Below are 26,920 nucleotides of genomic sequence, written 5' to 3'. Positions count from 1 at the left end.
TCTCCAATACTAACATACTGTACACGCAATAACCTTTATCCCCGAGTGGCTTCCGGGCCTTGATAAGTGATGACCTCCATGTAAAAAAAAAAAAAAATTCATGAATTCATTGTTGCTCACCATTTTTGATGTTGCCCAGGTGTTCAGACTGTCAATGTATGTTTCTCGCTCTCATCTTCTGCTTCTTCTATCCATGATCTTTCTTGTTATTCTTTGCTGCTTGTCAGAGAGTAGTTTGATAGCGATCAGGTGCCACCTATCTCTCATGGTAATCCTTACAGAGCGAGGTGTACTGATTTTATTCATGTTGTTTCTTGAATAAAGAGTTTGATGTATTGCCATAGATTTCTTTGCAGATGTACAGACAGTAGGTTGCAGTTTCTTTCTGTCCGAGCAGTGCCTATACTGGGCGATTATACCCAGAAGTATCTTCCACTCAGCACAACGAAATGAAACCATGAACAGAATTATTTCCGTTTGCTTCCGTATTACGTCAGTCACCTGCTTTACATGACCTCACCTTATCCTGATCGAAGGAGGGGGGTTTAAACGGGTTCTCGACCATGCCCAAGGGTTTCCCATAGACTAGCAGAGAGGAGGAGGAGTTTTATTTTTCCTTTGACAGTAGTGCTGTCCAATATACGGACTAGTCACATTTGACACACCGGTTACCATCACATCACCGAAATTAAGCAACAATGAGCCTGCCCACTACCAGATAGGTGACCATTTCGGAATTCCTTGTGCGAGATGTGATCTCTGCTCATCTCGGCATTGTTTCCAGTCGTTCTGGACTTTTCCTTGCCACTGAACTCAAGCAGTGCTGATTTAGGAGAGGGGTGGTTGAGGATTGTGCAACCCTTGCCTCACAATTACACATGCAGCTGCCCTTACAGAGGGGTGTCCTTTGTCTTTTAAGACTGAACGGAGGCATCTATTGAGTGCTGTCCGACTACCCACTTTAAAACACATAGAATTCTTTAAAAAAAGGTTGAAAAGGAAATTTGCAACAAGTCCTTTTCTTCTCCTTACAAACTTTTGCACAGAAGAAACTATTTTTATTTTCATGGTATGTGCTCGACTGAGCTTCAATCCATGGTCCCCCACTCCCTGCAACACATTCATAACAAACACTAATCTAGCTCCAACCACTGTCAACAATATTCCCTACTTACTATCTGCATGTAAAACTAAATGAAAATTCAATGAACAAATTGTCTTTCCTAGAACTATCCACCTGTTGAATTCTATCCTGTGGGGCTGCTTTCCAACTAACTTAACCTCTATCCACGCGTGGCCTTTATTCTTTGATAAGCAGTGACATATTTGTAAAAAAAATCTGTTTTGTGGCATATTAGTCCTTTTGCTTATTTAATGACTTCAGAAGATGATTAAATCTGGACAGTATTAGATGTAGCGGATCAAGAGACTTTTTTTTTACAAAAGGGATCACCACTTATCAAGGCCTGGAAGCCACTCAGGGATAAGGGTTATTGTGTGTACAATAATCAATGGGATAATATCGTAGTAATAGTTTGTATTGGAGATTTGATAAAGTGTCTTACTTAAGGGGGCGATTAATCAGGAATTTGTTCATGTTGGACTTGAAGACATCTAAGTTGTAGTCAGGTGGGAAACAGGCAAACGGAAGAGAATTCCACAGGCGAGCACTTCTCAGAAAAAAGCTTTGTTCATGAAATCTATGTTTTGATTTAGGCACAGATAAAGAGTGGGGGAAATTACTGAGCGTGATTTTAACTAGGCGGGGGTTTATCATGAAAGATTGGCAAGGGGAGCCAGAGATTGGAGCTCAGACGAGCACTTGCCATGGAAATAACGATAAAACAAAGACAGGCGCGCAACGTCTCTTCTGTGGGAGAGAGGTTTCAGGGAAAAGAAAAGGGCATTCCCCACTAAGCCACGAAGTCTATTTTGAACTTTGTCAAGGCAGGATAGGCTGTTTTTAGAAGCTCCAGCCCAGATGTGGCAGCAGTACTCCATCTTTGGACGTACTTGGCTTTTATACAGATAGATAATTGCATCAGTAGTGAGATATCTTCTGGGGCGGTAGAAGGATCCTACCATTTTCCTAGTGACCTTGGCAACAGATTTGATATATGTGTTTCATTTCAGATCGGGAGTTAAGGTCAAGCCCAGAAGCTTGTCAAAACATGAAGCCTCCCCAGGACGAGAGCTATTCATTTCAATTGATGCCAGAGGGGCATCAGAGCATTGATGATGTAAAAATAAAGCTTGGTTTTATATGCATTAAAAGTAACCAGCCACCTCTTTTCCCATTGTACCACGTACTCAAGATCAGAGAAGAAGAATCAGAGAGAATTTGGTCGTTTACGGTTTTTGATGGGCTACCATAGATGGTAGTGTCATTGTACCCGTTTGCTCATCTACTCGTCTGCACAAACTTGTCTAACTCATCTAAATATATCTACTGCAAAGTCAATACGTCTGGTCACTCTAGTTTCTATCAGCTTCCCCCAATCGGAAATATATACTTCTTTCCGAATTCTTCATCCCAATCCTATTCTTGACTAATTGTTCATAGCGTCACTTTGTCTGTTCAAGACAATGGATCTGTTGCTTTCATATTATCATTTATTTGTGTATTACTTTTGTATTGTTATTCACTTACACACTACATTCGTACTGCTATTTTCTTGTGTATTTGTCTGCGTTACTTTCTGGGGGTCCGTATGACAAATCATACTATCACATGTTATCTTTATTTATCAAAATGGTGCAAAGCTGTTCTTTTCTGTGAATTAATTTTTCCATCATGGGGCAGGTATTCTGCTAGTTCTATATAAAACGTTCATGAATTAAAATGTTGTCATGTGCAATTTTACTGTCATTAGGATATAAGTAAATTATTCTTAGCACATGAAGCAAAATTTAAGATAAAAGTGTTTGCTAACGGGTTGGGGAACCAGAGTTCAATCCTCTGTTGAGTCATATCAAAGACTTAAAAAATAGCACTTGATGCTACCTTGCTAAAGATTCAGAATTATGAGGTGAAGATCAAGGGTAAGTGGAGTAATTCTGGGAAAGGGGCGATGCCTTTTCCTACATTTTAGTGTAGTAGTTAATGAAAATGGAGCCTTTGAGTCGCCTTTGACGATGGTCGACCATTTTACATTTTTATTTACACCATTAAAATTAGTTTTTGCTATAACTAAACCAGAGATTGAACCCTGATCTCATAGCCCATTTAGCGAACTCTCTTACTATTATGCCAGCCTAGAAAGCATAATGATAAGAGTGTTCATTAATTGGCTGGGAGACCAGGGTTCAGTTCTCAGTTCAGTCTTACGAAAGACTTTAAAAGATAGTACTTGAAGTGGAGTAATCCTGGGAAAGGAGTGGCATTCTCCCTTACATCTTGGTTTAGAATCCATTTAAAAGGAAACCTATGGTCGTCCACTTTTTAGTAGTGTCTGGCCATGAGTAATAAAAATAGACATTCACCAACATTTGCTTCACTATAAACTCCATATCGTACGGATAATCTGTCGGTGGAAGGGGTAGATATTGTCTTGAGAGACAGAAAAGAAACAGTATTCATAAACACTTATTCCGGTTTTACTTAAAAAGAGCTACCTACATTTTTTTTTTCTTTCTTAAAAGAAAAAATTCGTACAACCAAATTGATCTTGTGATATTTTGGCTAGACCTAATAATTTTGTAATTGTATTGTTTTGATAATGATGTGTTTTTGTTGTGGGTTTCATGTGCTTCTAAGCGACCTTGGTGCATGGATGGAGGACAAAAGTAACAATACATGAAATTATTTCCAGAATGCGAGTCTGCAGTAAAGCCGAAAGAAAAACGTAACGCAGTTCATAAACAATGGCCGCGTATTTCAAATTGGACTGTGAACAAAAAAAAGATGAACACGTAAAAAAAAAAATGTTTTACAATTGTTCCATCATTTTCCTATTTTTTTTTTTTTTTTTTTAGCTATTATGAACTTCCAGCCAACAAACAAATTTATTTTTTTGTCTCATTTACTTAAATTAATAATACCTTCCTTCAGTCTTGTAAGACTATGGATACCCATTGTAAGGGTACCTGCACGTGGGATTTTTGTGGCAAGAGTTGCACAATCTCCACCACTAGAGCTATGACAAGAGAATATTCTTTTCATTATTTTGACTCAAGTATATAACAGTTAATATCTTACATGTTTTTAGATAGAGCGATGTGGTTCTCGATTGATTAACTGTGTCTAACTCTGTCGGATATATACTTGAGAGTCAAAACAATAAGAATATTCTGTTGTCATAGACCTACCAACCACTGCTATCCTGAGGTCGGTGTCCTTAAGTACCAGTGGCAAGTGGAGGTTCAGGATGACTGGAAACAATGCAGAGCACATACAGCACCTAGAATTTCCAAATGATCACCGGTCTGGTACTAGCCAGGCTAAACGTTACTTAACTTCAATGATCTGACGAGAACCGATGTGTCAACGTGATTATGCTGTATATGCTTAAATTAATATGTATGTGTTTGATAATAATAACAAATTAATATTTAAATTAACAAAGCACTCTAATAATATAAAATTAAATAATTTTTGTCTTCTTTTTGAAAAAGAGAGATATCTCTCGAAATTATCAAAGACATTTTACCATTATAAATATGTCAGTATTAAAGAAGACTGTTAGCAATGTAGGATACCGGGATGGTGAAGTGACGTGATATATGAATAGCAACAGGCAAGCAAATGAAAGTCGTATTTATATTATAAATCTTTACATACTAGCATTTCAGCCAGGCATTGCCCGGCGTTGCCAGGTGTATGTTGAGCAAAAACAAAAAAAAAAAAGAAGCTCCCTATTATGACTCCTTAACATTTATTGTTTTGGACTCAAATCAAGTTATTAAGTTAGATCAATGTCCAAAGAACCTCTATCTAAAATTTCGTTGGTGTGGAGAGCACTAAAACGTTTCAAACCAATTATTTTGCAATTAATTTGCAAAATTGGTGGAGTTTGGTAGAATTCTCAAAGGTCAAATCGTTGAACTTTGACCCCGCAACAGCCAAATTTCTGACCGAAAACCGATCACAAAGATTTTCCCAAATCTCAGTACCCTGTATATCAAATTTCGAGTCTGTAGACTTAAAATTGACAGAGTTATTGTGTAAGGAAATGTATACAGACACACAGACAGACACACAGACACACACAGAGACATGTTCACTTTTATAGATATATAGATAGATAGATTTATTTTTCAAAATCTTTCAGATATAAATCAGTAAATATGAACTTACTATTTAATCGATCATCACACATAAATTTTAATAAATTCAGTGCTCCTTTATTATTATCTGCTTCACAACTGTCCTGAATTTATATCACTTGTTCCGTTTATTACGGGATACATCTTATCGACCTTCGTTCATTTATCTGTTTTGTTCATACATCACGTCACTTCATCATCCCTGTATCCTACACTGCTAACAGCCTTCTTAAAACTTAGATATTTGTGATGATAAAATGTTTTTTGATAATTTCGAGAGATACACCTCTTTTTCAAAAGAAAACAAAAAATATTTAATTTTATATTATTAGGGTTTTTGTGTTAATTTAAATATGAATTTGTTGTTGTTGTTGTTGTTGTAATAATAATAATAATAATAATAATAATAATAATAATATAGTAGTCTCAACTTTTTTATGTTTTTAGTTGGATTTTTTTCTTGAACATCAGATCAATTTATTTGACTTAGGAGACTCAAACTGTTCTTAAAACTTTCATCATTCCTAACAATATGTAAGTCTTTTGCAAAATTGTAAAAGAAATTGTTAAGCCATTTATGGTGACTTTTCGCTATGGTCCCAAGCGTCCAAATTACAATGGAAATCACCTGAATTTCTTTACATTTCTATAGTTTAACTAATTCCCATTTCAGATCTTGGTATTTTTTATTTTTTAATGTTGTTTCTTTTACACTCTAATATCGAAAGGGCAAATGCAAAATGACATACAACTATTATTATTAGTAGTAGTATTAGTATTATTAGTACTATGATTATAATTATTAGTATTATTTGTATTAGTAGTAGTAGTATCAGTATCAGTAGTAGTAGTAGTAGTAGCTCACAAGGAGCTTTCACACAGGTCATCAAAGATTTTGTTGAATACAGCCTGTGGTGTTCCCTGAAAGCTGAGCGACAACAAGTCTCCAGTACTCTCCACCTCTTTCGATACCATTTGCAAATAAATTTACATTATCGCAACAGCTGCTTGCCATTGATTTCTCGTTGGCAGTGGCCATTGGTCATTATTGGAATTTGAGTGGCAGTAAGCCTCCCCAAGGTCCCAGTTCTCTTTGCACTTATACAGTGGAGGTATGGTCGGTGCTCACTCCTTGGTCTTTCCTTCCTCCTTGACTACTTGGCTATTTGGCCTCACTCTTTTTTTTTGGGGGGGGGGGGGGCAATGATGTGGTAATGGGAGATGGGGTGGGGTTAGAGAACTTATAGTTATGCAGCTTCAATGTTTTTGGTTCCATGTACCGTTTCATGTTTTGTCTCAAGCAGTTTGGTCTACGCTTGTGGTTCGTGTGTGTTAGTCTCCACATCATCATCATCATCATTATTATTATTGTTATAGTAGTAGTAGTAGTAGTAGTAGTAGAAGTAGTCTCAACTTCTTGATGTTTGTATTTGATTTTTTTTTTCTTGAACATCAGGTGAATTTCTTAAACTTTAGGGATTCAAGTTGTTCCTTAAAACTTTCATCATTCCAAACAACAGGTAAGTCTTTTGCATAATTTGAAAAGAAATATAATGTATAACAAAATAACCTTTATTCACACAACAATCATATATATTATAAGCTATTTGCAATTTATTTGTAATAAAAAAAAACAGCAATGTCGTTGGTTAATGTATGTGGATGATTAACCAATGAAATTTAGCTTTTTTTATTTTTTTTATTTTTTATTTTTCTTCCTTTGAAGATTGTAATGCTGGGTATGGGGCAGCCAAACCAGCTGCCAACATTGCCCCGCTTTTTTATTGAAACCAACCGAGAGCTCTTTTTAGTATCCTCGCTGTTCCCTTAAGTGCAATTGTCTGAATCTCTTTTGCACTTGGTTCACCAGGAATATTAGTTAGGTAGGACTTCAGGTTCTTCTTCATAAGTCCTGCCAGGATTCGTGTTGTACTAAAGGAAATATGGAGCTCTATATATCTATAAAAGTGAACGTGTCTGTGTGTGTGTGTGTGTCTACATTTCCCTACGCAATGACTCTGTCAATTTTTAGTCTACAGACTCGAAATTTGATATACAGGGTACTGAGATTTGGGAAAATCGATGTGATCGGTTTTGGGCCAGAAATTTGGCGATTAAGGGGTCAAAGTTCAACGATTTGACCTTTGAGAACTCTACCAAACTCCTCCGACAATTTTGGGGTCTAAACACTTGAAATTCTTTTTTGGTTCCTTGGACATGGATCTAACTTAATAACTTGATTTGAGCCCAAAACAATAAATGTTAAGGGGTCATAATAGGGGTCAAAGTTAAAAAAAAAAATTGACCACTGCGGTCTCTTCCAAATTACTCAGACAATTTCTGGTATAAATATTTGAAATTTTACATAAAGGGTATTCAGAGATAGGACAAGCTTTTTCATCAGTTTGGGTCGAAAATTTTTAGTTACCAATATATAAATGTATGTATGTATGTCTGTATTACATAATCATTACATTTTATATCATTAAATTTAAAATCATTACATTTTAAATCATTAATTGAACCAAATTACATCATTACATTATCATTACATTTAAAATCGTTACATTTTAAATCATTAATTGAACCAAATTACATCATTACATTATCATTACATTTAAAATCATTACATTTTAAATCATTAATTGAACCAAATTACATCATTAAATTATCATTACATTATAAATCATTACATTTTAAATCATTAATTGAACCAAATTACATCATTACATTTAAAAGCATTACATTTAAAATCATTACATTTTAAATCATTAATTGAACCAAACCACATCATTACATTATCATTACATTTTATATCATTAAATTTAAAATCATTACATTTTAAATCATTAATTGAACCAAATTACATCATTACATTTAAAATTATTACATTTAAAATCATTACATTTTAAATCATTAATTAAACCAAATTACATCATTACATTATCATTACATTTAAAATCATTACATTTTGAATCATTAATTGAACCAACTTACATCATTACATTATCATTACATTTAAAATATTTTAAATCATTAATTGAACCAAATTACGCCATTACATTATCATTACATTTAAAATCATTACATTAATGATTTTAAATTTAATGATTTAAAATGTAGTGATAATGTAATTATGTGATTTCGTTCAATTTATGATTTAAAATGTAATGATTTGAAATGTAAGGATTTACATTGTAATGATAATGTAATGATGTAATTTGGTTCAATTAATGATTTAAAATGTAATGATTTAAATGCAATGATGTAATGTGGTTCAATTAATGATTTAAAATGTAATGATTTAAAATGTAATTATTGTAAATGTAATGATAATGTAATGATGTAATTTTGTTCAATTAAGGATTTAAAATTTAATGATTTCAAAACGTAATGAAATTGTAATGATGTAATTTGGCTCAATTAATGATTTAAAGTGTAATGATTTTAAATGTAATGTTATCATTACATTTAAAATCATTACATTTTATATCATTAATTGGACCAAATTACATCATTACATTTGCAATCATTAAATTTAAAATCATTACATTTTAAATCATTAATTGAACCAAATTACATCATTACATTTAAATCATTACATTTTAAATAATTAATTGAAACAAATTACACCATTACATTATCATTACATTTAAAATCATTGCATTAAAAATCATTACATTTTAAATCATTAATTGAACAAAATTACATCCTTACATTTAAAATCATTACATATTAAATCATTAATTGAACCAAATTACATCATTACATTCAAAAGCATTACATTTAAAATCATTACATTTTAAATCATTAATTGAACCAAACCACATCATTACATTATCATTACATTTTATATCATTAAATTTAAAATCATTACATTTGAATCATTAATTGAACCAAATTACATCATTACATTTAAAATTATTACATTTAAAATCATTACATTTTAAATCAACCAAATTACACCATTACATTATCATTACATTTTAAATTATTACATTTAAAATCATTACATTTTAAATCATTAATTAAACCAAATTACATCATTACATTTAAAATCATTACATTTTAAATCATTAATTGAACCAACTTACATCATTACATTATCATTACATTTAAAATATTACATTTTAAATCATTAATTGAACCAAATTACGCCATTACATTTAAAATCATTACATTAATGATTTTAGATTTAATGATTTAAAATGTAGTGATAATGTAATTATGTGATTTTGTTCAATTAATGATTTAAAATGTAATGATTTAAAATGTAATTATTGTAAATGTAATGATAATGTAATGATGTAATTTGGTTCAATTAATGATTTAAAATGTAATGATTTTAAATTTAATGATTTTAAATGTAATGATGAAATTTCGTTCCATTAATGATTTAAAATGTAATCATTTTAAATGTAATGATTTAAATTGTAATGATAATGAAATGATGTAATTTGGTTCAATTAGTGATTTAAAATGTAATGATTTTAAATGTAATAATAATGTAATGATGTAATTTGGTTCAATTAATGATTTAAAATGTAATGATTTTAAATGTAATGATTTTAAATGTAATGATAATGTAATGATGTAATTTGGTTCAATTAATGATTTAAAATGTAATGCTTTTAAATGTAATGATAATGTAATGACGTCATTTGGTTCAATTAATGATTCAAAATGTAATGATTTTAAATTTAATGATTTTAAATGTAATGATGAAATTTCGTTCCATTAATGATTTTAAATGTAATTATTGTAAATGTAATGATTTAAATTGTAATGATAATGAAATGATGTAATTTGGTTCAATTAATGATTTAAAATGTAATGATTTTGAATGTAATGATTTTTAATGTAATGATGTAATTTGGCTCAATTAATGATTTAAAATGTAATGCTTTTAAATGTAATGATAATTTAATGATGTAATTTGGTTCAATTAATGATTAAAATGTAATGATTTTAAATGTAATGATAATGTAATGGCGTAATTTGGTTCAATTAATTATTTAAAATGTAATATTTTAAATGTAATGATAATGTAATGATGTAATTTGGTTCAATTAATGATTTAAAATGTAATGATTTTAAATTCAATGATTTAAAATGTAATAATAATGTAATGATGGTATTTGGTTCAATTAATGATTTAAAATGTAATGATTTTAAATGTAATGATTTTAAATGTAATGATAATGAAATGATTTAATTTGGTTCAATTAATGATTTAAAATGTAATATTTTAAATGTAATGATTTTAAATGTAATGATAATGTAATGGTGTAATTTGGTTCAATTAATAATTTAAAATGTAATATTTTAAATGTAATGATAATGTAATGATATAAGTTGGTTCAATTAATGATTTAAACTGTAATGATTTTAAATATAATGATTTTAAATGTAATGATAATGTAATGGTGTAATTTGGTTCAATTAATAATTTCAAATGTAATATCTTAAATGTAATTATAATGTAATGATGAAATTTGGTTCAATAAATGATTTAAAATGTAACGATTTTAAATGTAATGATAATGTAATGATGTAATTTGATTCAGTTAATGATTTAAAATGTAATGATTTAAATGTAATTATGTAAGTTGGTTCAATTAATGATTTAAAATGTAATGATTTTAAATGTAATGATTGTAAATGTAATGATAATGTAATGATGCAATTTGGTTCAATTAATGATTTGAAATGTAATGATTTTTTTTTACACAGTGGTCACCACTTATCAAGGCCCGGAAGCCACTCAGGGATAAGGGTTATTGCCAGTACATTACGTCAGTGTGGAGATTTGATGAAGTGTTTACTTAAGGGGGCGGTTCATTAGGAATTTGTTAACGTTGGACTGTAAGATATCCAAGTTGTAGTCAGGTGGGAAGCAGGCAGACGGAACATTTCCACAGGCGTGCAGTTCTAAGAAAGAAGCTTTGTTCATGGAATCCACGTTTCGATTTAGGCACAGATAAAGAGTGGGGGAAATTTTTCACATTGGATTCAGCTAGACGGGTGTTTTTTTTTTTTTTTTTTTTTTTTATTACATTTTCACCCCAAACAAGGCAAATTGCCACTTTGGTGTAGGGGGCTACTATCAGGGGCAACAACTACTGGGGTACTATGTAGGGATTTGGGCAGCAAGGTGTCGGTTCACGTTACACTTGAACTTCTGCACGTCAGTACTTTTGGGGAAGCAGGGACCTGGGATGGAATTCCAGAGTCTAGCGATTCTGGGGAAGAAACTATTGGAGTAAAAAGATCTTTTACATCTAGGGATCTCTACAGTGTGGGGGGGGATTTAGCAGCCTGTCGGGTTTGTCGAGGGTGCACACGTCGTGGGGGCACAAGTGATTGCAGTTCGTCAGAGCATTCACCACTAAAATACTTGTAGAAAAGGCAGAGGGATGCAACATTTCGTCGATGGGACAGAGGCTGAAGCTTAGATGCCAGTTCAGGGCCTATCAGGTTTGCGACTCTCTTTTGAACCTTGTCAAGGAGCGAGAGACTAGTAGCAGATGCACCAGCCCAGATGTGGCAGCAATACTCCATACATGGGCGAATGGTGGCCTTATAGAGGTACAGGATACTTTCGGGTGTTAGTAGTTTTCTAGCACGGTAGAGAGAGCCTACCTTTCTTGCAGCGGCCCTGGCAATGCCTTCAATGTAATTGTTCCAACTCATGTTTCCTGTGAACGTTAGGCCAAGGAGTTTGAAAGATGGACTCTCAGATAAAGAGTCGTTGGCCATTGGTATGGGTGGTAGAGAGGGTTTCTTGTAATTATTGAATGAAACTAGTTTAGTCTTGGCAGCATTGAACGCGACCAACCACTTTTGTCCCCATTCCACTACAGATTGGAGATCTTCCTCTAGTGTTTCTGCCATTTCTTTAGAAATGTGTTCATTCGTCTTCCTGTCGTGCCTGCCATAGAGTGTAGTGTCATCAGCATATATACCCATCTCAGAGGCAATGTCGTCGGGGAGGTCATTTATGAATATCGGGAACAATAGAGGTCCAAGGATAGAACCCTGGGGCACCCCCGCATTTATATCATATTGTTTAGATGTACGACCGTCGAGGACAACCTGGATTTTTCTCTTATCTAAGAAGGATTTAATTATGTTAAGTATTCTACCAGTGATACCGTATGATCTGATTTTACTGAGGAGACCCTCATGCCATACCCTGTCAAAAGCCTTAGATATATCTAGAGCTACCGCTCTGCCCTCCCCCGCGTTGTCCAGTGAATGGTATATACGTTCAGAGATCACAGTTAGGATGTCTGCTGTGGAACGGGCTTGTCTAAATCCATATTGTTTGTCAGTCAGTAGTTTAGCATCTGTAAGATGATGGACTAGAGCATGGTTAATTATGGTCTCAAATATTCTGGCAAAAAGTGGGAGGAGGCTAATGGGGCGATAATTTGATGGGTTTGTCCTTTCGCCAGAATTCTTGAATACTGGTACAACAGAAGCAGTTTTCCAACAGACCGGAAAGCAAGCTTCATTAAGGCATTTGTTGTAGAGTTTGGAGAGAACTGAAGCTACTTCGGCTGAGCACTTTTTTAATAGCACAGCTGGGATAAGATTGGGTCCACATGCTTTTGAGGTATCAAGGTTTTTTATGATAGCATGCACCTGAGCAGGGGTGGTTTTCAGATCGTCTAGTGTGGCGTCTGTCCACATAGGAAAGTCAGGTAGGGGTGGTTGGAAGGGTCCAGTGTGGAGTTTGAGGCAAACCGACTGGCAAGCATGTTAGCCTTGTCGGTTGCTGAGGAGACAACCTCGTGATTGTTGGTTAGTGGGGGAATTGTTGATTGCCCATTATTTACTACACTGTTGTAGATTTTCCAGAAGTCTCGAGTTCCTAGTTTTTGTGCTTCGATGCGCTTTTTAGTGGTTTCCGTAAATTCTCTCTTAGCTGTCGCTATTTCTTTCTTAACGTTATTTCTAGCTTCTATATACTTCAGTCTGTTTGAACTGGACTTATATCGGTTAAACCTATGGTATGCATGCTGCTTTTGAGCAATGGCAGTTGCACAAGTCGACGTAAACCATTGGGGAGAGTGGGGCTTACTATAAAATTTCCGCATGGGAACATGCGCTTCGATTGCAGTTTTGAACCAGTCAGTGGTCTCGTTTGCACATTGTTCAGCAGGGAGAGAGAAAATATTTTTCCATGGAGCATCTCTAATTAGTTCCCTGATGGCTTCCCAGTCAGCCTTATTATAATATCTCGTTGTTTTGAGCACTGGCTCTTCAGTTTTGGGTCTAGAGTTTAGGGCGATTTCAACCATTATCACTGCATGATCAGCGTTCCCGAGTGGGCTGTGGGCCTTCGTTATGCAGTCATCGGGAACTGTGGTCAAAAACAGATCTAGAAGTGATGCGTGTTGTTCTTCCTGGTCAGGGAAACGGGTTGGAAACGTAACAATTTGTGATAGGGAGTGAGATATAGCGAAGCTATGGGTTGTGCTGCCCGCTGCATCTGTGTGAGTAGAGAATCCAAGCCAGTTTTTGTGGTGGACATTAAAGTCACCAAACACATGTATTTGTGCGCTAGTGTCGAGGGTCAGTGCCGTGTCTATGCTGTCAGATACTTTGTTTATTATGGAGCAGTCCTGAGTCGAGGGAGAGCGGTAGAGAAAATAATAGTAGCTAATATTGTGTTGCATGTTTAGTCTAAAGCACATAAAGGCTTGATCATCTGTTTCTAGGTTTGTTTCTCTAGTCAAGGGAAAGGTATTACGAATGTAAACTCCAAGTCCGTGCATATGTCTGTCAGAGTCCTTACGGCAGAGTGGGAGATATCCAGGCATGTTAAAGTGGTTAGAGGGAATGGAGGAGTGTAGGTTAGTCTCACTTAGTGCTAAGATATCTGGGGTATTTGTTAAGAGAAATGCTTCAACATCAGCTAAGTTAGTTCTAAGCCCACGGATATTTGTGAATGAGAGCCTCAAGGGAGGAGGCAAGTTGAATTTGTTTGTCCCTAATCCTGGTTTAAGCTTATTTTTAGATTGTACTGTCGTCATATTTTTTTTTAAGAGTTTCGGTAAGGGGGAGCTAAACAAGAGGTTATGCGGAGCTTCAGACATGCATCACAAGTAGACCATCAGCTGACCTTTCTCCAATTAGGATTGTGGCGTCAGGAAAGCCCACCGGGGATGAGTGCAGGGTCCCTTTCCATGCGCGTCATGGCACTACAAACAACCCGATATTATTCAACTGTTGATGGAGCAGCCGCTCTAAGCGCTACCAAAGAGTTAGGGCTCCTGTACTACCAGTCGGGAACAGCAGCCAGGAACTGTCAATCCGGTACCCTCAACCCTTTAGAAGAAGATCAACCCAATCTAATCGCTCAGTCATATCTTATACTCCAGCACTCCCAAATGTTCAGTTTTAGGGGTGGGGCGTGCTTGGAATGGGGAAGAACGGCGTTCATTGCCCTAGCCAGGAAACAAGATCTACCGCTGGGTGTTTCTGTCGAATCACTGAGATAGTGTCTCTGCGCTTGACTAATAGGCAAAGAAGGAGTATGGAAGCCGGGCGATAGACAGAGCCTATCTACTCCTTAAGCAATTTAGGTTTGCAAACCGGTGAATTTGTTTGAGTCACCAGCTCTAGGAAGGTTGTCATCCAAGACTGAAGAGGCCTCTCTCCCCTTTGGTTTAGTTTCAGAGTTTTCCTTCTCCTAGACGGATGATCTGGGAAGACCTACTGGGTCCGTCAGCCCCGAGAGGGTTTTCTCTGCGCCTAGGTTCTAATCCAGGTATTTCTGCGACCCCACGTGGTTAGTGTTACTGGGTTAGTTTGTGGGGGATTATATCTCTACTGATTAGTTACACTCCTCAAAGTGATTTAGGGACATGCTATTTACTTGTTAATGGATAAAGGGGGTGGGTGAAGTTCATGCAGTGTAAGCGTCTATGATTGTAAGAGGGTTTGTTAGGGAGGAGATAATGTGATTTTAGTCTTACCCCTTTTTTTTATTATTTTATTTATGTTAGCTTAGGTCTAGGATAATGTTACAGTATGAGTAGGTATTAAGAATTGAGCTACGAGTTGTGCCCGAGTTAGCGATTCCACTACAGATGCGGGGCAATGTGGGAGTTTAGTGGCGGATAGGTTGGAAGGAGTAGATTGTTAGCGTTCAAGAGAAGAGGGGTTATTTATTTACAGATAGATTTCCATTAGGATTTTTGAGTTACAGGTAAGGTTTAGTTTGAAGAAGGGGGGAACTTTTTTTTTTTTTTTTTTTTTTTTTTTGCATGCAGGTAAGACAAACGCAATCGTCTTGGAGGTAAAATGTATAAGATTTCGTAGCTAGCTATTAGGTTTTTTTCTCCCAGTTATAGGAACAGCTAGTTCGTTGGGATTTGGAATTGTAGTCATTAAGGTCAGGCGCAGAGTGTTGCATCCACTCAGAAAATTAGCCCTAGTATCACAGCTAGGATTATGTATATTGCAGTTACAAATATAGTGACAGTTAAATTTTGAGCCACGTGCAGTGATTTGGTATGGTATGGGTATCATGGAGGACACTTTAATACAAGCAAGCGTATGGTGATTGCATATATTAAGTATACTACTTAAATAAAGTTCTTCTGTCTTCTATAGTAGAAAGAAAGGTATTCCTAGCTCTGTTCTGTATTTACATGTTATGTTAAAATTGGTATTAAAAAAAAAAAGAAAAATTATTATTAGAGAATTTTCATGAGAAAAAATGGTTTTCATGAAAGATTGGCAAGGGGGGACCAGAGATTGGAGTTCAGACGAGCACCTGCCATGGAAATAACGATAAAACAAGGATAGGCTCGCAACGTCTCTTCTGTGAGAGAGAGGTTGCAGGGTAGAGAAAAGGGCATCCCCCACTAAGCCACGAAGTCTATTTTGTACTCTGTCAAGGCAGGATAGGCTGTTTTTAGCAGCTCCTGCCCAGATATGGCAGCAGTATTCCATCCTTGGACATACTTGGCTTTTATATAGATAGAGAATTGCATCAGTAGTGAAATATCTTCTGGAGCGGTAGAAGGATCCCACCATCTTTCCACTGACATTGGCAACAGACTTGATGTGCGTGTTCCATTTCAGATCAGAAGTAAAGGTCAAACCCAGAAGCTTGTCAAAACACGGGGCCTCTCCCAGACGAGAGCCATCCATCCCAATTGATGCCAGATGGGGATCAGAGCGTTGATGATGTAAGGATAGGAGTTTGGTTTTAGATGCATTAAAGGTAACCAGCCACGTCTTCCCCCACTGAACCACGCGCTCAAGATCAGAGGAGAGAGAATCAGAGAGAACTTTGTCATTTACAGCCTTTGATGTGTTGCCGTAGATGGTCGTGTCATCAGCATAGATGTCAATGAATGATTTAAGTATGTGTTTAGGGAGGTCATTGATGTAGATTAGGAAGAGAGTTGGGCCCAGGATTGACCCTTGAGGGACTTCAGCATTAATACTGCAGGCCTGCGATTTTTGTCCATCGACCACTACTCTTATGAGCCTATTGGAGAGAAATGATTTAATGATTGAGAAAACATTTCCAGTTATACCATAGCTGGAAATCTTGTGAAGTAGACCCTTATGCCATACCTTGTCAAAGGCCTTTGATATGTCAAGAGCAATTGCCCTAGAAATGAAGCCTTTGTCAAGAGATTCACTAATCCTGTGAGATATAACCGTCAGTACATCTGCGGTAGATCTTGCAGAGCGGAAACCATATTGTGTGTCACTATGAAGGTTGTTTTTGCTGAGGTGGTTGACTATTTCTCTTTTTAATATGGATTCCAGCAACTTACTCATAACACACAGGAGACTTATTGGTCTGTACTGAGAGGGAGATGACTTATCACCTGAATTCTTATATACAGCGCAAACTGATGAGGTCTTCCAGGGAGTCGGAAAGCACTTCTCCTTAAGGCAGCACTTAAACAGTTTCGTAAGTATGGGAGCAAGTTCTGGTTGAAGCTTTTTTAACACTATAATTGGGATGCCGTTAGGGCCAGTTGCTTTACTGGAATCAAGGTTCTTGATTAGCTTGGCGACCTCATGCAAGGATATTTGTATGTTACCTAGCGTTTTCTGTGTTATAGGAGGAAATATGGGGAGTTGATGGCCTTCGTCGCATAGGGTAGAATTAGCTGCAAAGTTCTTTGCAAATAGTTTGGCCTTGTCTGACGCTGACGAGATGACCTCTGGTCCATTGATAATGGTTGAGATAGAATGTACACTTCTGTTCAGGATCCTATTTGTTATTTGCCAAAACTGGTGGGAACCAAGCCGCTGATCAGCTACCTTGGATTTAACAGACTGGGCATTTTTTATTACTCTTTTACAGTGATTGCTGGCAGTCCTGGAAGCAGCTTTAGTCTCAGTGCATCTATTACGTTGGTAGCTATGGAAAAAGTGATTTCTGTGCACGATAGCAGCAGCACATTCTGGGGAGAACCATGGCTGGCTGTGAGGTTTTTGTTGGAATTTTTTAGATGGTATGAATCGGTCTATGCCTACAATTAACCATTCGGTCAGATCTGATACTATAGAGGACACTTCCTTTTTAAACATGGAGTGCAGAGGTAAATCAGATATGAATGTACGAAAGCTATCCCAGTCAGCCATAGAGTATCGGTATACAGTACGGTGGAGGGGTACGTCTGGGGACTTATTACATTTCGTTTTTATCTTAACTGATACGACGGAGTGGTCGGAGGATCCTAGAGGAGAATGAACGGAACATGAACATAGCTCAGGGGAAGATGAGAGAAAAAGGTCTAGAAGGCTTGCATATTGACCGGGTGTATCGGGCACATGAGTGGGTTCGCGAACAATCTGAGTGAGGTCATAAGCAATGGCAAAATCATGACAAAACCTCCCCTCATCGTCTGTCTTATTTGAATGGGTCAGCCATTCCATGTTATGGACGTTGAAGTCACCACAGATGTGGATGTTAGCCGAGGGATGTGCAGACAGGATGTGGTCTATTTTCTCAGATATGCTCTTAAAGATAGTAACTCCGCTGTTGTGGGGCCGATAGAGGGCAAATATAAATGCAGCAGTGTTAGCAAGTGCAACCCTGAAGCACATATAGGGTAAATTAGGATCTTCTCTAGAGATATCCCTGCCACACGGGAAGCCATCTTTAATGTAGGCACATATTCCATGCCCATGGCGATCTTGGGGGTCAGATTTAGCTGTTAAGTTAGAGTATCCGTTAATTATGAACTCATCTAGGGAAGTGGTCGGCCCTATTCCAGTTTCACTTAGAAATAATATGTCCGGATTCGTCTCCTGTAATTGGGTTTCAACCTCTGGAAGGTTGGAACGTAGACCCCTGATGTTGGAGAAGGAGATCTGGTAGTAGGGGTCTACGTTAGAAGATGGATTTAAAATGTAATGATTTTAAATGTAATGATTTAAAATGTAATGATAATGTAATGATGTAATTTGGTTCAATTAATGATTTAAAATGTAATGATTTTAAAATTTAATGATTTTAAATGTAATGATGATGTAATGATGTAATTTTGTTAGATTAATGATTTAAAATGTAATGATTTAAAATGTAATGATAAAGTAATGATTATGGTATTGTTTGATAGTTATCTGATGATACCATAATCATTACATTTATTTTTTTTATTTATTTATTTTTTTTACACAGTGATCACCACTTATCAAGGCCCGGAAGCCACTCAGGGATAAGGGTTATTGCAAGTACATCACGTTAGTGAGGAGATTTTATGAAGTGTTTAATTAGGGGGGCGGTTCATTAGGAATTTGTTAACATTAGACTTGAAGACATCCAAGTTGTAGTCCGGAGGGAAGCAGGCAGACGGAACAGAGTTCCACAGGCGTGCAGTTCTAAGAAAGAAGCTTTGCTCATTAAATCCGCGTTTTGATTATTTAACTTTCAAAATCTTATTTCAAATATATAATTTGGTAAAAAAAAATAAACAATGAAGGACAGTTTAAAAAATAAGTGAAACAAAAATGTGTGTGAAAAGAAACAAGGACAGCAAGTAAATAATGCAAATGTTCGACATTTTATTTACAATCTGAGTGCTATAACCTTTCAGTTTTTATGTAAAAAAAGTTAGCGACAGATTTTGAAAATAATAGATTTGGATAAGGAAAACCACAGCTGTTGAATTTTTTTTTTTTTTTTTTTTTTTTTTTTAGTGAGAAAGACATTGGCTCTGCTCGTTAAAAAGGGAATAAACACCTTTTATGTTATTTTGGTTTAGGTGTACCCTATAATAAATGTAAGAATCGTTTGGTTACTCTACCTTCCACAGCAGCAAAATAGGACTCAACGTCAGTTTATAGTTGCAAACTATCTTCCTAAGTATGTCCGTATGCAAAAGGAGTCTGATCTGCCCCATCAACATTTATGGGTATATACATGCGCTGATGTGTGTATGTGCATGCACACACACAGACAGACACACACACACACATATTTATGTTTCTATAAATTTCTATCAAGGGGCGCATTTACAACCATGGGTGGGGAGGGGGTGCACCATAAGTCTATGTTAAAACATGCATCTAGGAAAAGGAAACTCTGATATAAAACCTGTCTGCTCTGTCCGTGCATCGACTGAGATTAGCACTTATTCTAGAAAGTGTTGATGGTTTTACACAAGCCTTCACCACTATAAACAAATCACCTGTGTGGATTTCAGACCAACTTAAAGTACTCATTTATATATATATATATATATATATATATATATATATATATATATGAGAGAAAGCATGTCAAGAGGCGATGAAAAATATCAAATAAAGTGCTCAATCGCGGATCTGAGAGCTGAAAATACAAATATTTATTTCACAACTATATATACATCTATTTGTGTCAATTACTAAAGTCTATCTTGACATCAGGAACTCGGAGGAAAAAACACTGCCTGTTAAACGGTGTTTTTCTCTGTTTGTTTACTTCGCGTTGTTTTGCCTTTTCAATTGAATTGTATTGATTTCATTGAGCCTTTAATGGTTGATTCAATGCAATGAAACCACTGGTACGCCTTTGAAATATGTGTGTGTGTGTGTGTGTGTGTGTGTGTGTGCGTGCGTGTGTTGTTTAATATTTACTGTTCTATTTTTATCTATATTTAGTGAAGTTTAATTAACTTTTATCTTTTTCTGGTGTATATGGATAAAGTTTAACTTGGAGATTATTTTTGATAATATGCCCCATGATTTAGCTAAACGAATTGCCATTGTAGAGCTATTCAGATCCGGAAAATCTGCAGGAGACATTGCGAATAGCTTAGATGTGAACCAAGCGTTGGTGTGGAGAGCACTAAAACATTTCAAACCTATTAGTGAGGTCAAGATAGTTGGTTTATCTTGAAGAGTAAAGTCTCAGTTTTCCACCATACCAATTTAGGGGCTTTGGAGAAGAAATAAAGTGAGGAATGCGCCAAAATCCCACAAAAAAAAAATCGTTCTTGACTCGTGTAGAGAATTCACCAAGCGTTTGCAGCAGGTTATTGATGCACAGAGCGGTTACATTGGATAAAGTTTGGATATTTTGAATCTAGTAATACTATTGTGAATATTTATGCTTAGGGGATCTGTATTGTTTAATTTATTTAATAAATATGGGCAAAAAAACTGTGTAATGTTAATTACTAAACACCCTGTATATATACTAGTAGGCCATCCGGCGTTGTCCGGTCGTAAAATACGCATAAATATTATATTTTATGCAATGCAGATTTCTTATTACTTATAAACAGAAATACTGTAGGAATTAAACGTAACGTTAAATTCCTTTAAAAAAAATGAAGTAAAAAAAAACGGAAAGAAACTGAGACATGTGCATGCGAGTGTTATGTTTTTCTAAACAGTTAACTTCTTGTAAGTAAAAAAATATATTCGAGTTGAGATCGAAACCAAAACCTAAAGACAGTGAGTCAAGTACGATAACCAACTTGACAGATAAAAATCCGATGATGGCAACGTACTAATTTTTCAATTTTGACTCTTAGCTGTTCTGTCTTCCGGATGAAAACCGATTAAAAAGTTTTTCCCATGTCTGAATACCCTATATACCAAATTTCAAGTCTGCAGATCAAAAACATATATATGTTGAGAATTGTCTTCACGCACACACTTTCTCATTTTGATATATATATATATATATATATATATATATATATATATATATATATATATATATATATATATACTAGCAGGGAGACCCAATGTTGCCCGGGATTGGATGATGATCAACGAATATTTCACACTATATTTTTATTGTAATTAAAATCCGTGAAATCGCCCGAGAGAAAGCTTCACATGCCTCCGTGCAGTAACTTAGTCCAAAATATATGTTATTCTACATTGCACTCTAGAGAACTTCCTGTTTCTTTTATAAAATTATTTTATATGAACTTCTTTCCAGTTAAAAAATGAATAAATAAATAAATAAATAACCGTGGCCTTCGTTATAAAGATGGCCGGCCAACTGAAAAAATGACGTCATCGCCGAGGTCCCAACAAGCAAGATATGTGGAACTCTTAGACTGTCAATAATGAACAGTAATTTTTACAGACAGCGTTACAAAACTTCAAAATTGGATTGAAATAAAGAAAGAACACGATGATTTATACTGAAACTCATCTAATATTAATAATAAAAAAATAATAAAACACAAGTTGTTTGTTTAAGTATTATAAGCAATTGAATATTTTGTTGTATTATAGATTTTAAAGATTAGAATGCGTTCTTTAATTACTTATAAATTACATTTTTAAAAAGTGAAGGAACACGATTTGATTTGTAGTAAACTTGGAGTTTATTTAATATAATTAAATGAAAATGTTATCAAAGGCAAGATAAGTTACTTTTCTACCAAACTGGACATATTTTTCGTGTTTTTATTCAATGTAACATGTTTATTCAGTTCGAAAACCATACAGTGTTTACCGATAGCAGTGTCAGAAATTTCGTGAAAATAGTGAATAATTCCACCCCATCTTTCCAAGCTTATAATTCCTCGAAAAATGTAATTCAAGCCCTAATTTTTTTTTTCAATTAAAGGAGCAAGGACCAAGGTTTTATTAAAAAAAAAAAAAAAAACAATGTGTTTTTTTTTTAAAAAAAGGTTTTAAACTTCGGACTTTACAGGTAAATTTCTAAAAAAGGCATTTTTTTTTTTTTTTTTAATTTTGAATATATTATTTATTGACCTTTTCTCTTCAATTTGTGATATATAAAACTCCGACATAAATTAATTATTTACTTTTTAAGAGAAAGTTAAAAATGGGTGACACTTGGGGGGGGGGCGTGAATTTAAAAAAAAACGTTTGTCTAAAATATTATATTCGGTTTATTGGAAAGAACATAAAATTTCACATTGACCCTGAAAATATCGTAAAAATAGAATCAATAAAAAAATTTTGATAGATTTTTAAAGTTTAAAAATTGAAAAATATTGAGTTCGGAAAATTCATTACTGTTTTTAAAAATACTATTAAAAAACCACCGAATATATATCAAGTTATGTCACGGTAACTTATATTGAGCAAATTTCTAAGAGTATTTTGTCTAGTTTATTATTTATTACACCTTTTTCCGAACTTACCGTGTTAAAGAGAGAGTCGGCCGCCATTTTAAATTTTCCAATACATCGGTAAACACTGTATGTTTTTCGAGCTGAATAAATATGTTACATTGAATAAAAACACAAAAAATATATCCAGTTAGGTAGAAAAGTAACTTATCTTGCCTTTGATAACATTTATTTGTTTGACATTTATTTTTTGACTTTTTCGAATCTATGTGTACAGTAATACAAACCCGGAAATTTCAAGATGGCGTCTGACTCCCTCTTTAACACGGTAAGTTTGGGAAAAAGTGTTATAAATAAAAAACTGGTTAAAATACTGTAAAAAAACTCGCTCAATATATGTTACCGTGACATAGCTTGACATATATTTTTTCTAGTTTTTTTTATTTATAACACCTTGTTTTTGGAGCTGAATAAACATGTTACATTGAATAAAAACACGAAAAATATATCTAGTTTGGTAGAAAAGTAACTTATCTTGCCTTTGATAACATTTATTTGTCATATATTTGTTTTTTGACAACTTTTTCGAATCTGTGTACAGTAATACAAACCCGAAATTTTTTTTTTACTTTTAAGTTTCATATATATATATATATATATATATATATATATATATATATATATATATATGTATATATATATATATATATAAAGTATTTTTAAATTTTATCTTTCTAGCTTTAAAAAAAAGTTTAAAAATGTTATCAGCCGGCATAATTTATTTTTAAATATTGAAAATTTCAGGAAAATTAATTTTTGCTAAATTTTTAAAACGTGTCAACAGCTTAAAAAAATCGTCTCTTCAAAAGAGTCGATGTTGTTTCGCATTTTCATTAGTTTTGTATGCTGTAAAAAAATTTTTTTTAATATTAGCAATTTATTTGACGCTTCTTTTGAATGGTAAAAAAACTTAGGATGATAATATTGAATTAAATTATAGTTACATCGTGTTAAATACAGGGGGGGGCACGTTAAAACTTACTTTGTTTAATGGAGATATCCACGAGTTACTACCGGTGTTTACCGGTGTAAAGAAACAACTAATGGACTACCCGTGATGACGTCAGCAGATTAAATTATTTTTGCCCACCGGCCATCTTGTCTTTTAAGACGGTCTTGTAAATAACACGCTATCAACTTATCTACAGTAGAATTTTCACGGCCCGTTGTTCTATCATTATTGCTAAGCGACGGCATGGGCAAAATGGTTTTACCGATGATAGATAAATAAAAATAACGGTTTCGATTATCGATTATCGGTAATTATCGGGGGTATTCATATTTACCGCTTTCTTAATCTCATTGAATCCATATAAACTGTCACTAACTGTTAAATAACTTTTTTATACAAGTATGATTAATTATATATTGTTTGTTTCCTTTTAATGCATTAACCTGTAAAAGTTATTGTATATTTTGCAAACTTCTTTTCTCAGATGAGAAGAATTGCATTCTTCGAAACTCCATGGAATAACGTTTTTCTTCTTTATTTGTACTCCTTGTTGGATAATTAAAATTTTGTATACCTTCCTTACAAGTTTCTAATGTTTTTTAACTTTAAAACAACAACAAGACTTTGTTTTATATATATACTAGCGGGGGGTACCCGGCGTTGCCCGGGTGTTTGGGTGTGTGTGTGTTAAAAAAAAACGTTCGGCGGGTGTTTTGAGGTGTAAAAGAAAAAAAATTTTAGTAGGAAGGTAGGATTAAACCCCGAAGCCGTGACACGAAGGTGGAAAAAAAGCCAGCCACCTAACCATCTCGGCCACAAGTGGAGAGGAACTGATAAGCGTGTTCAGTTAAGGATTATAAAGTGAAATATACAGGTGCGAGGAAGTGGTGTGATGTCTGCAAGCCAGTTACTGTTTTCCCTGCTCTATCATTCGCTTTTCGAAGACGCGGCGAGCTGGTAAAAGTAAGGCAAATAAAATACACACGCGACCCCCCCCGAGAAGGCCGCCGAAAAAAGCCTTTTGCAGACATACACAAAAAGCGAACATACATACATACATACATGCATACATACATACATGCACATACATACATGCACATACATTTTGCCTTATATATATACATATATATATATATATATATATATATATATATATATATATATATATATATATATATTCTTTTAATGAAAATAAGAAATTCGGAAGGCGTTTTTAAATTTTTTTAAATAAAATTATAATGTGGATAGTGCGACTGGATTTACTGGAAGAAAGAGATGAGGTGGTTTAATCACTAGCCATCCAACACAGTAAAAACTAACCCTAAATTAAGTCAGACGGCTAGTTGAATAGGGGGAAAGGGTTGAATATAGGGAAAAGTGTGTTTGTGTGTTACAGAAGATAAAAACATCGATATCGTCTGTTTTAAATCCAAGGCAAAGAGGCCAATCTTTGGACTCTCTTCAATCATTAGCGGGAGAGAAACTGGAAGTTCTTTTAAAAGTTGTCAGGTGTATTCAAATATTATTATTTCGTTTAATCTTGAGACACCATTTCCGGTGAGACTGATATAACCAATGATCAAATACTGACCCCATTTTATGCTGGATTTGAAACCGACGGTACCGAAGTTTTTTTTTATCATCTGTAACACATATATAAATAAATCGTACGCTCTTATATTGAGTTTCCTTTATAATCGAGCACAAACTCTACAGAGAGAGACACACACACGGACAGACAGACAGACAAACAGCAATATATTACATAAAATAGTTTTTTTTCTAGATTAAACGCAATAATATTTTTATGCACCTCACAACTTTTCAAATAACTTTCAGTTTTGTCTCCAGCTATGGGTAGGACAGGAACTTCAATTCATCAGAGACACCGAATATATTATAATAATATGCATCGTGCGTTCTTTTAATATATTTATATTTTTGCTTACTAACCCATTAAGAACGGTTTGTAATGCGCTGTTGTTGGGGTTTTTTTTTGTTTGTTTGTTTTTTTTTTTGTTTTTTTGTTGTTTTCTTTTTTTTCTTTTTTTTTTTTTCCGAGCCAAGAATAGAACGCCTACCTAACTTGTGTATGGTGCTTCGGTTTTAGTCTAGAAAAAATAAAAAATTTAAGTCGATATGCCGTACAAAAAAATATAAAGTAATGAAATAACCTCAAACTAATTTAACAGAAACTAGATGAGTATATAATTACCTTTTTGTGTTTATTTTTTATTGTCCACTGATTTTCGGGCCGGTCTCCATCGTTGTCAACATTGGTGGGACGACCGTGATAATTTCCGACGTAATATTTATCCAAGATTTGAAAAGCTGTCTGCGAGTGTCTGTGGAATCGGTCACTTTTCATAAGTTCACTAATATCCTGTCCCCGGTGGTTGTATAAAATCTCTGACCCCCCGGGATGGAAACGGGCGAAATCTGTCAAGTCGTACACTTTATGATCGTTGACCACGGTCAGGTGATTATCCCTGCTCCTTTGAGGAAGGTCGATTACTTTTTGGCCACACATGACAAGTGTCCAACTAACCGCTCTTTCTTCGTCCGATCATTAGAGAAGGCGACAACAGTTGTTGTTGTTGTGGCGGTCGCGGTGGCATTGGCGGTGGCGGCTTTTGTTGTTGTCGGTGATGGATTTTGTTGCTGTTGCACAATTCGGGTCGATTTTTAAATCGCGTCAATTGACGATAAATTTGATTTCGGTGATTACGCGGAATAGTGGATTTGGATTTTGATACAAACGCATTTCAGGTGAAAACACTATTATTACCTACTTACGTGTCATATCGAAATTAGTATAAATTCTAAGCAATACGAAAAATGACCCATCAGAAAAATAATTTAACGTACTCGTTACAGAACGAAGATGTCATATTCAAAAAATCACGTAAATCGATCAAGTAGGTTTTTTTTTTTTTTTTTTTTTAACTAAGAAAATCAAAATTTACGATTTTTAGCAATTTTACTACTACACTACACTGTATTGAACATAAGGCTTATTTTTGATCCCTCAACTTCGATTTCAGGATTTTTTTTTCCTTTTTTACAATCCACAGGGGTACGAAAAAGCTGTCAGAAAACAAATATA

The 26,920-nt window shown here is 34.7% G+C and overlaps 1 protein-coding gene across 1 annotated transcript in view; it reads right to left on the bottom strand.

The window, feature by feature from the left end:
* Positions 1–26,441, bottom strand: part of LOC145246643 (fatty acid 2-hydroxylase-like) — a 49,237-nt gene extending 22,796 nt beyond the window's left edge. The window contains exon 1 of the mRNA XM_080108347.1: positions 26,030–26,441. Coding sequence (XP_079964473.1) covers positions 26,030–26,344 — 315 coding nt within the window. The 5' untranslated portion in view covers positions 26,345–26,441. The remainder of the gene's footprint in view (positions 1–26,029) is intronic.
* Positions 26,442–26,920: the final 479 nt, after the last annotated feature.

The sequence above is a fragment of the Euprymna scolopes genome, chromosome 24 (genome assembly GCF_053919585.1).
Source record: "Euprymna scolopes isolate OS-2025 chromosome 24, ASM5391958v1, whole genome shotgun sequence".
In the NCBI taxonomy this organism is placed as follows: Eukaryota; Metazoa; Mollusca; class Cephalopoda; order Sepiida; family Sepiolidae; genus Euprymna; species Euprymna scolopes.
This window is presented reverse-complemented; position numbering and strand designations above follow the sequence as displayed.